The sequence below is a fragment of the Leucopleurus acutus genome (assembly GCF_964270905.1).
Source record: "Leucopleurus acutus genome assembly, chromosome: 6".
In the NCBI taxonomy this organism is placed as follows: domain Eukaryota; kingdom Metazoa; phylum Chordata; class Mammalia; order Artiodactyla; family Delphinidae; genus Leucopleurus; species Leucopleurus acutus.
Window position 1 is genome coordinate 91,049,496 of NC_139149.1, and position 13,709 is coordinate 91,063,204.

Sequence of the window (13,709 nt, forward strand, 5' to 3'; positions counted from 1 at the left end):
TGGAAAATGAATACAGCACTCATGAAAAATAGTCTCTTTTGGGTAAGTTGGAATATGACATGGCTGATAGGCTCTCTTCTTGAAAGTTTCATACACAACTAATGGAAGCGAGTCCTGAAAAACACAGAGTGGCAAACGCATGAAACAAGGCAGGAGAAAATATTTGCAGAGGAACCAACTGACAAAGTATTAATCTCCAAAATATACAAATAGTTCATGTAGCTCAATACCAAAAAAACAAACAACCCAATCAAAAAATGGGTGGAAGACCTAAATAGACATTTCTCCAAAGAAGACATACAGATGGCTAAGAGGCACATGAAAAGATGCTCAACGTCACTAATCATTAGAGAAATGCACATCAAAACTACAATGAGGTATCACCTCACACCAGTTAGAATGGGCATCATCAGAAAATCTACAAACAACAAATGCTGGAGAGGGTGTGGAGAAAAGGGAACACTCTTGCACTGTTGGTGGGAATGTAAATTGGTGCAGCCACTATGGAGAACAGTACGGAGGTTCCTTAAAAAACTGAAAATAGAATTACCATATGACCCAGCAATCCTCCTCCTGGGCATATACTGAGAGAAAACCATAATTGAAAAAGAGTCATGTACCACAATGTTCATTGCAGCACTGTTTACAATAGCCAGGACAAGGAAGCAACCTAAATGTCCATCAACAAAGGAATGGATAGAGAAGATGTGGTACATTATATACAAGGGATATTACTCAGCCATAAAAAGGAATGAAATTGGGCCATTTGTAGAGATGTGGATGGACCTAGAGACTGTCATACAGAGTGAAGTAAGCCAGAAAGAGAAAAAAAATATCATATATTAATGCATATATGTGGCACCTAGAAAAATGATATAGATGATCTTATTTGCAAAGCAGAAATGGAGACACAGACGTAGAGAACAAACATATGGATACCAAGGGGGAAGCGGGGCTGGGATGAATTGGGAGATTGGGATTGACATATATACACTATTGATACTATGTATAAAATAGGTAACTAATAAGAACCTACAATATAGCACAGGGAACTCTACTCAGTGCTCTGTGGTGACCTAAATGGGAATGAAATCCAAACAAGAGGGGATATATGTATATGTATAGCTGATTCACTTTGCTGTACAGTAGAAGCTGTCACAGCATTGTAAAGCAGCTATATTCCAATAAAAATTAATTTAAAAAAACAGACAAAATTCCTCACCCTCAAGCTCCTTAAATCCTATGTTTTAAGAAAATGATAATAAAATAACACTTAATAGTGGAAGGTGATGAGAGCTCAGGTGAAAACTATAGTAGGAAAGGGGATAAGGAGTATGGGTTGGGGTGGGTGAGTGGGGAATAAGCCAGGGGAGAGAGAAGATCCTGAGGGGCCATTAGGCCTTGAAAAGACTGGGCTTCTGCTCAGAGTGAGATGGGAAGCCTTTGGAGGATTTGGGGCTATTGCATGAAGAATAAATGAGAGGAGAGCAAGAATGCAATCAAGAAGACCCATTGGGGGCCATTGCAGTAATTCAGGCTGGAGATATGGTGGCTTGGACCAGGGGTTTGACAGTGGACATTGTGAGAAGTAATAAGGTTCTGGATTCATCTCGAGGAGAGTAGAGTTTCTGAGAATTTTGTGTAAGATGAGTGTTAGACTCAAAGAAATTACTAATAATTGGTAAAAGGGCAAACCCAAATCTTGGAGCTTACCTGTGAAGCTCAATCTATTTCATGTGTCATATGTTTTAACAGTAAATTTTTTAAAAATCTAGGGTAAAAAATGTAGTTACAACTATGATAGACTTTTACTAACAGAAATTGTTCTTATCTCCCGAATCATCCCACCCCGCCCCCTTCCCCCTTAGTATCCATACGTTTGTTCTCTACATCTGTGTCTCTATTTCTGCTTTGCAAATAAGTTCATTTGTACCCTTTTTCTAGATTCCACATATAAGCGATATTATCCGATAGATAACTAATGAGAACCTACTGTACAGCACAGGGAACTCTACTCAGTGCTCTGTGGTGACCTAAATGGGAAGGAAGTCTAAAAAAAGGTGATATACATATAGGTGTAGCTGATTCACTTTGCTGTACAGCAGAAACTAACACACCATTGTAAGCAACTATACTCCAATAAAAATTAATAAAAAAGAAATTGTTCTCAATGAATTCTGATGTTTCTTTTTTTAAACATCTTTATTGCAGTATAATTGCTTTACAATGGTGTGTTAGTTTCTGCTTTATAACAAAGTGAATCAGTTATACATATACATATGTTCCCATATCTCTTCCCTCTTGCATCTCCCTCCCACCCTCCCTATCCCACCCCTCTAGGTGGTCACAAACCACCGAGCTGATCTCCCTGTGCTATGTGGCTGCTTCCCACTAGCTATCTATTTTACGTTTGGTAGTGTGTATATGTCCATGCCACTCTCTCACTTTGTCACAGCTTACCCTTCCCCCTCCCCATATCCTCAAGTCCATTCTCTAGTAGGTCTGTGTCTTTCTTATATATTAATTGCTATAACTCATATATATTGGAGTCACTAAAATATGTTTAATTTATGCAAATCAAATGTTCCTATCAATGGGCCTTTGATGAGGCTAGGTGGATGAGTTTTGGGGTATTTGCATCAAATCTACCCCATTCTAGTTTCCAAAACTACCGATTTGTTTTACAGTGCCTGTGTTTTACATAGGCAGTGACCTGAAATTTTGTATTTTGAATGCATTCATTCTCTGCTTCTAACTGCATCTTTGTTTATTTGCTTTTTAATTTTTTTCCTTATCAGAGGGAAATTGTTTCCCAGAATGGGATGGACTCATCTGTTGGCCTAGAGGAACAGTGGGGAAAATGTTGGCTGTCCCATGCCCTCCTTATATTTATGACTTCAATCATAAAGGTATTGAATTTTTCTGAAATGATTAATTTGGAATAGAAATATATTTTTTTTTATAATGGACTCTACAAGAACTGAGCAGTCTCAGTGTTTTTCTTCATGTCTTCACAGGAGTTGCTTTCCGACACTGTAACCCCAATGGAACATGGGATTTTATGCACAGTTTAAATAAAACATGGGCTAATTATTCAGACTGCCTTCGCTTTCTGCAGCCAGATATCAGCATAGGAAAGGTAATGGTATCTTTGTATTTGTGAACCCCTAAGGGAAAGCAAAAGTCTTTATACAATTCTTGATTGTCAACCACTCTTATAAAAATCCTTATATTATATGACACAAAGATCAAAAAAGATAAAAGCAAGTTTGGAATCTTTTCAGATACCTAGTTAAAGAAAGGTCTAGGATCTGAAACATTTTTTTTTCCTGTTTTAAGAAGTTAGTATTTTATTTTATTTTTTAAAAGTTAATTTTTATTGGAGTATAGTTGCTTTACAAGGTGTTAGTTTCTACTGTACAGCAAAGTGAATCAGCTATACATGTACATATATCCCCTCTTATTTGGATTTCCTTCCCATTTAGGTCACCACAGAGCATTGAGTAGAGTTCCCTGAGCTATACAGTAGGTTCTAATTCATTATCTATTTTAGGACCTGAAACATTTTGATATTTTCTTTAGGTTAGAGTGACCTGGCTGAGATATATGCATATATACTTATAAATATGTGTCTGTTGTATTATATTATGTTTACATTACACTATATGATGCTACATTATTTATGTATAAAAATTCAAATTGGTAGTCAGCAACGTGATGCATGATTTTTTTCTTGGTTACCTATGAATGGCTACATCTCATCTCACTCTATTCCTGGAGGAGCTTTGTATTTTTGAGATGTATTTTCCATATCATAAGATTTGCCAGCAGGTGATTTCATTAGTATATGAAAGATTAGAGTTTCAGAATTAAAGAGGAGCAAGGGGTGTCTTATAGGTCTTCTCACACAATACCTTAATTTTACACGTGTGAGTCAATTCAGAACCAAAAGTTAAGGGTTGGTCAAAGTGACACAGCTGGATCATGGCAGGGTCAGTGCTCTTTCCTGTATGGTAATCATATGTAAATTTCAAAAAACTTCTAGATAGTTACTTTTAGGTTATATGTGGTGGATTAAAAGTTATGCCTAAATTCCTATCACGCAGACCTTGTGAGTAAAATGCATGATGCTATAAGCATATGATGCTAGGAATGAACATGGTAAGTTGATGTATAAATGATTTTATGAGGATCCTGAGAACAGTCATAATACATAACTCTCCTAACATTAGACATTTTTCTTTATGCTTGATGACATTTATTTTTTGGTGGGGAGGGAGGGGGAGCAGTGGCAGAAGTGGTAAGTTGGAGTTTTCTTCGTTTGATTCATTTATTTTTGGCCGTGCTGAGCGGCATGTCGGATCTTAATTCCCTGACCAGGGATCAAACCCATGCCCCCTGCGTTGGCAGTGCGGAGTCTTACCCACTGGACTGCCAGGGAAGTCCCTGTTTGATTTTGCATTAATAGTCAGAACTTCTTTTCTTAACTTTTTTTCTAGCACAAAGCACTACCACCTTAATGACTCTTTAGTAAATTGCCAAAAGACCTCAGTTTTGTATTTCATTGTTGACATGCTTCTTAGATAAAATTAGTCAATGTGAGGAGACAATTATGTACTCTACAATGGAACCAAAGCCAACAATGTGTTAATATAAAATACTTCAAAATAATTTCAATTTCATTGATATAAATAAACATTCACAATAGTTAGTATCTCTGCTATGAATTTGTGCATTAAATGATGATAAGGGCAAGTCTTCACAGCTTTTAAATGGCCATTAAATTATATCATGATTTTATTTACACTTAACTCTATTCAGAATATTACAACCATTCTTTTTAATTACTATGTATTCCAAGAATCAAAATAGCTAAGGATGGTGAAATACCCAAAATATATACTATTTTATATAAACATGATTTAAAAGTTAACTGAAAAATTTGATTTTGTTAGTGTAATTTTATCTCCTTAATCAAAAATATAAAGTGTTTTCTGTTGTTTACAACCCTTAAGCAATAACTTGAGAAAACTTAAGAATGTAAATATCTTTTAATAAGAAAACTGGATACCTTCTAAAGTTTTGATATAGTGTAGGGCAAAATGATATTACTTATGAGATATTAATTATTAATGGTTATAATCAGAGTTTTTGCATAAAAAAAGGTAAAAATGAAAAAGTGCATTTAGAATAAATGCCACATCTTTATAGGGGACATAAGGTAAAGATTTTTAAAACATCTATTGTTTTGTTCTTTAAATAATTTCCATATCATTGACTTGACAAAATGAGCTAATTACTTTCAATAAAAAAAGCAAGAAAACTCTTATGATGGGCCATGAGGTTGTTAAATTCTTTAGAGTATGATATTTTAAATAGTAGCATACTATAGAAATTACCATATATCTCATGTCTAAAGGTTATATGGACTTTTGGACAGTAATTTAACAATATATATTAAGAAATTTCAAGGGGGTCATATCCTTTGATCTTATAATTATACTTCTAAGATTCAAGCATAAAGATTTGAAGTGGGGGGAACTGAATGGAATAATATTCATTGAACCATTAATTATTATAGTGAATATTCTGAAGAATTTAAATTTCCAATGAAGAAATGGTTAAATAAGCTCAAATATATATTTTGTGTAAAGAGTTTGTGGTCTTGGGAAATTCCTTTGTTATACAGTTACCCGGAAAAAAAAATCAGATCATAAACTTGTATATAAATTGGGAATGCAAATATTCAAAACAGTAGGAAATGATACATAGAAATAGAGTGAAAAGAAATACTTGAAATACAGTGTTTCTTTTTGCTTGGTGGGAATTAGGGAATTTTTGTCCTTCTCTTTTTTGTATTTTACACATTTTCCAGATATTTTCTATAAAAAGTTTAACATTTTATTAAGAGAAAATAATATGTAATAAATGTTTTAAAACAGAAACAAGAGACAAAGTCATGGGCTTCCCTGGTGGCGCAGTGGTTGGGAGTCCGCCTGCCGATGCTGGGGACACGGGTTCGTGCCCCGGTCCGGGAAGATCCCACGTGCCGCGGAGCGGCTGGGCCCAGTGAGCCACGGCCGCTGAGCCTGCGTGTCCGGAGCCTGTGCTCCACAGTGGGAGAGGCCACAACAGTGAGAGGCCTGTGTACCACAAAAAAAAAAAAAAAAAAAAGAGACAAAGTCAGGATGTGGGAAGTTGCAACAATAAGAATAAGTTGAGTAAGATGCAAAATTAATAATTTGTAAAAACCTATCAGTAAGCTGAGGATGCCAAGAAATCTAAATGAACCTAATTGCAGAAGTGGGAAAGCCCTTCTTATGAGAGAAAAGACCTACGGCTGCATTTATCCCTGGCTCTGCGCCAGAAGAGGAGCAACCAGGCTATGGAAGGGGATAAAAAGAAAAGAACCAGACTTTTAAAACAACTTTTATCAGACAAGGACTGGAATAAGGGCTTAGAATTCCAAGGAATGAACCCCAGTCACAGTGAGCTATTACCCATCATCCAATTCTTTCCCATAAGCCTTCACTGAGTGTCTAGAGCCAGTGTGCCAAAGGCTGGGGTGTAGCAGGTGGGCCAAGAGAAATTTCCCAAGATGTGCGTAGGACCCTCACAGAATGAGAGTGAGATGAGATGTAGCCATTCATAGGTAACCAAGAAAAAAATCATGCATCACGTTACTGACTACCAATTTGAATTTTTATACATAAATAATGTAGCATCATATAGTGTAATGTAAACATAATATAACAGACACATATTTATAAGTATATATGCATATATCTCAGCCAGGTCACTCTAACCTAAAGAAAATATCAAAATGTTTCAGGTCCTAAAATAGATAATGAATGAGAACCTACTGTATAGCTCAGGGAATTCTACTCAATGCTCTGTGGTGACCTAAATGGGCAGGAAATCCAAATAAGAGGGGATATATGTACATGTATAGCTGATTCCCTTTGCTGTACAGTAGAAACTAACACCTTGTAAAGCAACTATACTCCAATAAAAATGAGTTGTAAGCTGAAGGCATGGCATGGAACAGAGGAGCTAAGAGACATCTCTTGGGGTATCTGTGGCTCTCTTTAAGTGCATGACTGCTGCAGCTCATAGACCAGGGGGAGGGCAGGAAAGCTGAGACAGACCCCCAAGATGACAAATCTCACTAAGTGAAAGGCAGCAACCTGACAAAATAGAGCTGAGAAAGATCTTTCCTAGGCACATGATGTCTTCATCCAAAGCAAGGCAGTGGCTAGCTGAGAACTGGAGCAGAGCAGCATAATGGAGTGACATCTTCTGAGATGCAGAAAGCCCAGGGCAGAGCTGGAGAGCAAAGTGAAATTTCCAGCAGCTCCAAAGCAAGGCAGTGGCTAGCTGAGAACTGGAGCAGAGCAGCATAATGGAGTGACATCTTCTGAGATGCAGAAAGCCCAGGGCAGAGCTGGAGAGCAAAGTGAAATTTCCAGCAGCTCCAAAGCTGATGGATGGTTCAAAAAGCAGAAAGTCCTTCTGTGGCTTGGAAAACTGTCAGATGGACTAAAACCCATATACTGGCCACTAGAGGCTGCTGGTGCTCAGATCCCACAATCTGCTGAAGGAAAAGTCTCGAATCTGCTCTCAAAACCTAAAATCAGGATAAAGGGAATCATAAAAACAAAAAAACCAAAGCACTACAGCAAACTGAATCCCAGTTTAAAAACAAAGTAATCCATCCTCCCAACCCAAGAAGCCTGGTAGAGGAAGAGGACTGCCCTTTTCAGGCTGTTAATATTACATACTCCAGTCCTTACTCTTCTTTTACCTACAATGCCTGTAGTGTAATAAAAAATTACAAGGTAAGGACCCAAAATCTAGAGTAAAAACAAAAGCAGGAAGAAACAGATGATCCAGATGTTGTAATTTGCAGATGAGGACTTGATAATTATTATAAATATGTTAGATGATTTAGTGAAAAAGGTGCATAAAACAGGTGGGAAAATCAGCAGAGAAATGAAAACTTAAAGAAAAAGGAAATTGTAGAATTGAAATATTCAATTAAAAAATGAAGAAGTTATTTGATATGCTCAACAGCAAACTGGACACAGCATGATAAAGATCAGTGAACCTAAAGAGAGGTCAGTAAAAATTATCCAACTGAAGCATTAGGAGAAAAAATAAATTAAAAAAACAGAACCATCTGAGACTGTGAGATAATATGTAATTGTCTAAACATATGTGAAATTAGAGGTAAAGAGAGAGGGAAAGAATAGGACAAAATAAATATCTGAGAAGGCAATAGCCCATAATTTTCTAAAGTGGATGAAATAAATCAATCCATAGGTTCCAGAGATTCAGCAAACCCTATGCAGGGTAAATAAAAAGAAAACCATACTTAAACACATCATAGTTAAACTGCTGTGAATCAAAGTAAAAAGAAAATCTTAAAAGCAGTGAGAGAAAAAGGGCACATTATATTCAGGGGAGCAACAACTAAAAAGATGCTGTGTTTTAGTAATAAACAGTGGAGGCCAGAAGACAATGGAATGCTATCTTTAAAGTGATAATATTAATTAAGACAGAGGCAAAATAATGATATTTTTCAGACAGAAAATATCCGAGACAGGTTATCTTCATCAGCCTTTCAGTATAAGAAATGCTCAAAAAAATTCTCTAGGCAGGAGAGAAATATACCAGATGGAAGCATAGATTGTCAGAAAGGCATGAGGAGTACCAGAACAGGTATATATGTGGATAAAAATAGCAGACTAAAATAATAAACAAAACTATATACCTATCCTTATTTATTGCTATGTTTATATCTATCGTTATATCTATAATTTAATTCATTTAAAATTTGTTGACTGCTTAAAGCAAACATAATAGCCTCTTATTGGGGTTTATAAATTATGCAGAACAAAATTTAAAAGGGACAAAGGCTAGGGGAGCAAAATTGAGTACATGATTGTAAAGTTCTATTTATATGGTGAAATAGTTCAATATTACTTAAATGTAGGCTCTAATAAGTTCAGATGCATAACCAAGTCTCTATAGTAACTGCTAAAAAATAACACAAGTTTTGGGAATTCCCCGGCATTCCAGTGGTTAGGATTCCAAGCTTTCACTGCCAAGGGCCAGGGTTCAACCCCAGGTCAGGGAACTAAGATCCCTTAAGCTGCCCCCCACCCCAAAACAAAACAAGACAAACCCACATGTGAAATACTAAGAAATACTTGATTGATTTCCCCATCCCCTAGCCCCCAATAAAAGGTAAGGAAGTAGGTACAGAGGAACAAAGAAGAGATAGGACATTTAGAATGCAAATACCTGTATGTTAGATTTAAACCCAGCCATAGCAATGATTGTATTCAAGGTAAGTGAACTGAACATTTCGCTTAAAAGGCAGAGGTTGTCAGAATGGATAATAAAAGTATGAATCAGTAGTTTGCTGTCTTTGAGAAATGTACTCTAAATATAAAGATACAGATAAATGTAATTACCAAGACGGAGGGACATTTCAAATTATAAAGAATCAATTTACCAAGAGGAAATAATCCTAAATATACATGCATTTAGGAGCTCCAAATTACATGAAGCAAAATTTGTCAGAGCTAAAGGGAGAAATAACCAAATTACAGCATGTTGACATTTTAAAGAATGCCATTTTCTTAGTAATTGATAGAACAATTGGACAAAACCTTCTATAGAATATATTTCAAACAATTTGAATAAATTGACATTTATAGATTAGTATTCACAATAACTGCAAAATTTACATTCTTTTAAAGTACTCACCAAAGTTTTATCAAGATAGAAAATATGCTGGGCTATAAAACAAGTTTCAGTAAATCTCAAGATTAAAATCTTATGGAGTATGTTCTCTGACCACAAAGGAATTAATTGAAAATAAATTAAAATATGTATACAATTCATAAATAGTTGGAAATTATGTGACCAATGGCAAAAGTTTGAACTGAATAAATATGAAAGCTCAATATATATAAAAAATTGTGGGAAACAGCAAAAGCAGAGTGTAGAGAAAGATTTATACTTTTCAATGTTTAATTAGAATAGAAGAAAGGTGAAAATTTAATGATCAAATCTTCCACATTAAGCTACATAATGTAATACCGAGAGCCACCACCGAAAGCACTATACAAAAATATAAATCAAAATGGAATTCTACAAAATGTTCAAGTAACCAGGGATGGCAGGAAAAGCAAAACACAGAAATGAAAAACATAACAGAAAATAAAAATATAAAATGATGAACTTAGCCTTAACATATCAATATTATATTAAAAGCAAATGGTCTTAATATACCAATTAACAGAGATTGAAAGAGTCTATAAAAAACATGACCCACTTTGTATGTTATCTACAAAGTTTGAAACTCTTTTCAAATATGGTATATGTAGGTCACATGCATACCATGCAGTACTATGCAGCAATAAAAAAGAACAAACTTGGTATGTGTAACAACTTGAATGCATCTTGAGGTTATTACTCTGAGTGAAAAAAACCAATCTCAAAGATCATGTTCTGTATGATTTCATTTCTATAACATTTCTGAAATGACAAAATTATCGAGATAGAAAACAGATTAATGTTTGGCAGGTGATAAGGATGGTGGAGAGGAACAGGGTAGGTATGACTGTAAAGGAAACAGCACAAGGAACATCTTTGTGGTGATGGAATAGTTCTGTATCTTGATTGCAGAGAAGGTTACAAAAATTTTCATATGTAATAAAATGACACAAAACTGTAAACACATGAACTGCACCAATGCCAAATTCCTGGTTTGATATTTTAGTGAACTTATGTAAGATGTAAGCATTGGAGGATACTGCGTGAAGGGTACATAGGACCCTTTTTACTATCTTTTCCACTTCTTTTGAATCTAGAGTTATTTTAAAATACAAAAAAAAAGAATGAACCATTGATTAATGCAACAATATTAGTGAATATCAAAACAGTATATTGACAAAAAGAGTATATACTATATAATTCCAAGAAATATAAGAACAGTTGAGAAATATATGAAGTATGTGAACAGATAAAGCCAATTTGTGGTGACAGAAATTGGAACAGTAGTTACCTGGGGGTGGATGGTGGGTGGATTTTTGACTAGCAAGTGGCACAACGAACTTGGTTTGTCAAAACCCATCAAACTGCTCATTTTAAATCTGCACATTTTGTTTCATGTAAACTACAGCTCAATAAAAAAGCTAAAGAAAACTAGAACTAATATTCCAAAAGTGACATATTTTTTTTACCAGTTTTAAAATAGTCTGTAATATGTGTTTTATTTACTCCAAATATCACATGTTAGATATACAGTTCCAATTAGTTAAAATGAACACTGTAAAAATACATGAAGTAAATTTTGTAACATTGAATTTGGCCTCACTTAAGCAAGAAGAAATGCCAAATATTTTAATTATATCTTTAACCCTGACTTGAATTTAGGGAGTAAAAGGAAGGCCAGAAAAATAACCTGTATATTATACGAATGTGGTCACACGTTGCCTATCTTTAAAGAGGTTAAAAGCATGATTTTTAAGTTTATCTACATCAAATTATTTGTTCAAACCTGCTTTTCTGATTAAATCTGTTGCCCTCCAGCAAGAATTCTTTGAACGCCTCTATGTCATGTACACTATTGGTTACTCTGTCTCCTTTGGATCTCTGGCTGTGGCTATTCTCATCATTGGTTACTTCAGGTGAGTGATTCCCAGTCACTTTCTCCATGAAGGGGTAGTTCTGTTTCTTATTCATCAAAGACACAGACTTCTCTTAATCTGTACCTCCAAATACTTTTCCCAAACACAAGTTTCTGAATTCAGCCTAGTGTAAAATTATTTGACTTTGTAGTGTAAAATTATTTGACTTCGACAGTTTATTTTTGATGAAAAATTGAGGGTTCTTCTTTGTTGTTTGTTTAAAAACTTAAAGCATCAAAGCAGTATGAAACCATTAAGCCAATAGATCTGCATTGTAGTATATTTTTGCAAAGTGACGCAGACTATTGTCAAGTGAGTTACAAAAATTTTCACTCATGATGTAAAGACTTATTTCACTTTTCCCAAGTGATTTTGGCGCCATAGGACAGAAATTCATTTTAAATCTCTAATTGATTTGATATCATATATAAAGAAATAATATTTATTGCTTTTGCTGTGGTTTAATTTTTATCCACTTAAACTTTTGTCTAATTCAATTCAACTTAATCTAAGTCAACACAGAATTTTGAAAGCCAATATGGAGATAAAACAGTGAACTACGTGTATAGGCTGATGCTTGCAGCTGGTTTATGACACAAATAGCTGAGAAAACAATGAGTTTACAGTTTGAGAAGTGCTGTGATTCAGGTGGCTTATAGTGATTTGGGAGGACAGAGGAGGGACAAGAGAGAAGACTTCCCAAATGACACATGAGTATACACAAAATTTAACCAAAAGAGGAGACTGAGGAGAGAGTTCCAAACCTAAGTTGAGATCAAGAAAAAACATGGAATATCTGAGAATTGAGAATTTTGCTGTAGGCAGGTGATGGACACTGAGGCTAGAGAGGTAAGCAGCCTGGGAAGGTATTGAGACCTGTATATGGAATCTGAACTTCACCCTAAGAGCCAGAGAGGAGCCATGAAGGATTTTAAGCAGAGGAGTGACATGGAACGTGCATTGTAAGGTGGAGTGTGAACTGGTGGTAGGAAGCCCATTTGGAAGATGCTAGTAGAGTCATCAGGACAAGAAGACTGTTGCCTGGCCTAGGGCAGTGGCCTTGGGGATTGGATAGAAATGGACAGTTCTGAGACATATTAAATTAAGATTGTACAACTGAAAAAATTTAGTGCTAAATTATATGCAGGAAAAGAAGGAATGAGGTTAGATGACACATTAGAAAATGGAAACAGAGGATTTAGAAATTAACAGAAACTATAACTAAAAGAAAAATTTTATATTTTGTTTCCTATTATCTTACAATCCTCTCTTCCTTGAAACTTCTCATACCTATTTCCTAGTTTACTTTTGTCCTCTGATTTATAGCTGTCTAATGTATTATCTGATGTTTTACTTATTTATCTTTTTATTTTTTGTCTCTCTAGAATGTAAAGCCACACAAGAGTAGGCATTTATTTTTTTCTGTTTGCTCACTGCTGCACTCTCAGTGGTACTTGATATGTCCTGGTGCTCAGTAAATGTTTGTTGAATTAATAAATAATGACTAGTTGTAATATTCCAACCACTTCCAACAGTTTCTCATATAGTAGTGGTATAGTGGTGTAGTTTATATTTCCAAAGCATTTGCTTTATTGATTTACTAGTCCATTGGTTCAACAAGCGTTTTTCTCTATCATGTGATAGTCCCTTTTTGGTATTGATGGAGGCCAAGTTAAGATATGTTGAAGATCAGAAAAGTAGTATATACACTATTGAGAGAAACTGACACATTAGATGATTATCAATTAAAATATTATTAGTACTGTAATGCAGGTTTCATAAAGGGCTTTGGGAATACTAAGGACCTAGTCTAAAACTAACAAGATAAGGGAGAGAGATTTCCCAGAACAACTGGTGTGTGAGCTGATACTGAATGATGAGAAGGAATTTGGCACATTCCAAATGATGGGAACAGAATGTACAAAGGTCAGAGGCACAAAGGAGCAGAGTATACACAGGGAATATAGAAGGGTCCCATATGAATGCAGCATTTGATGCCTAGGGAGG

The 13,709-nt window shown here is 35.3% G+C and overlaps 1 protein-coding gene across 2 annotated transcripts in view; it reads left to right on the plus strand.

Annotated features, from left to right (window-relative positions):
• Positions 1-13,709, plus strand: part of PTH2R (parathyroid hormone 2 receptor) — a gene marked incomplete at both ends in the record, with an annotated part of 100,415 nt that overhangs the window by 41,694 nt on the left and 45,012 nt on the right. The window contains 3 exons of one of the 2 annotated variants that reach the window (XM_082840867.1): positions 2,799-2,909; positions 3,018-3,139; positions 11,605-11,702. In XM_082840867.1, coding sequence (XP_082696993.1) covers positions 2,861-2,909; positions 3,018-3,139; positions 11,605-11,702 — 269 coding nt within the window. Of the gene's footprint in view, positions 1-2,798; positions 2,910-3,017; positions 3,140-11,604; positions 11,703-13,709 lie in introns of those variants that run through there. The other variant, XM_082840866.1, reaches the window with a different exon arrangement.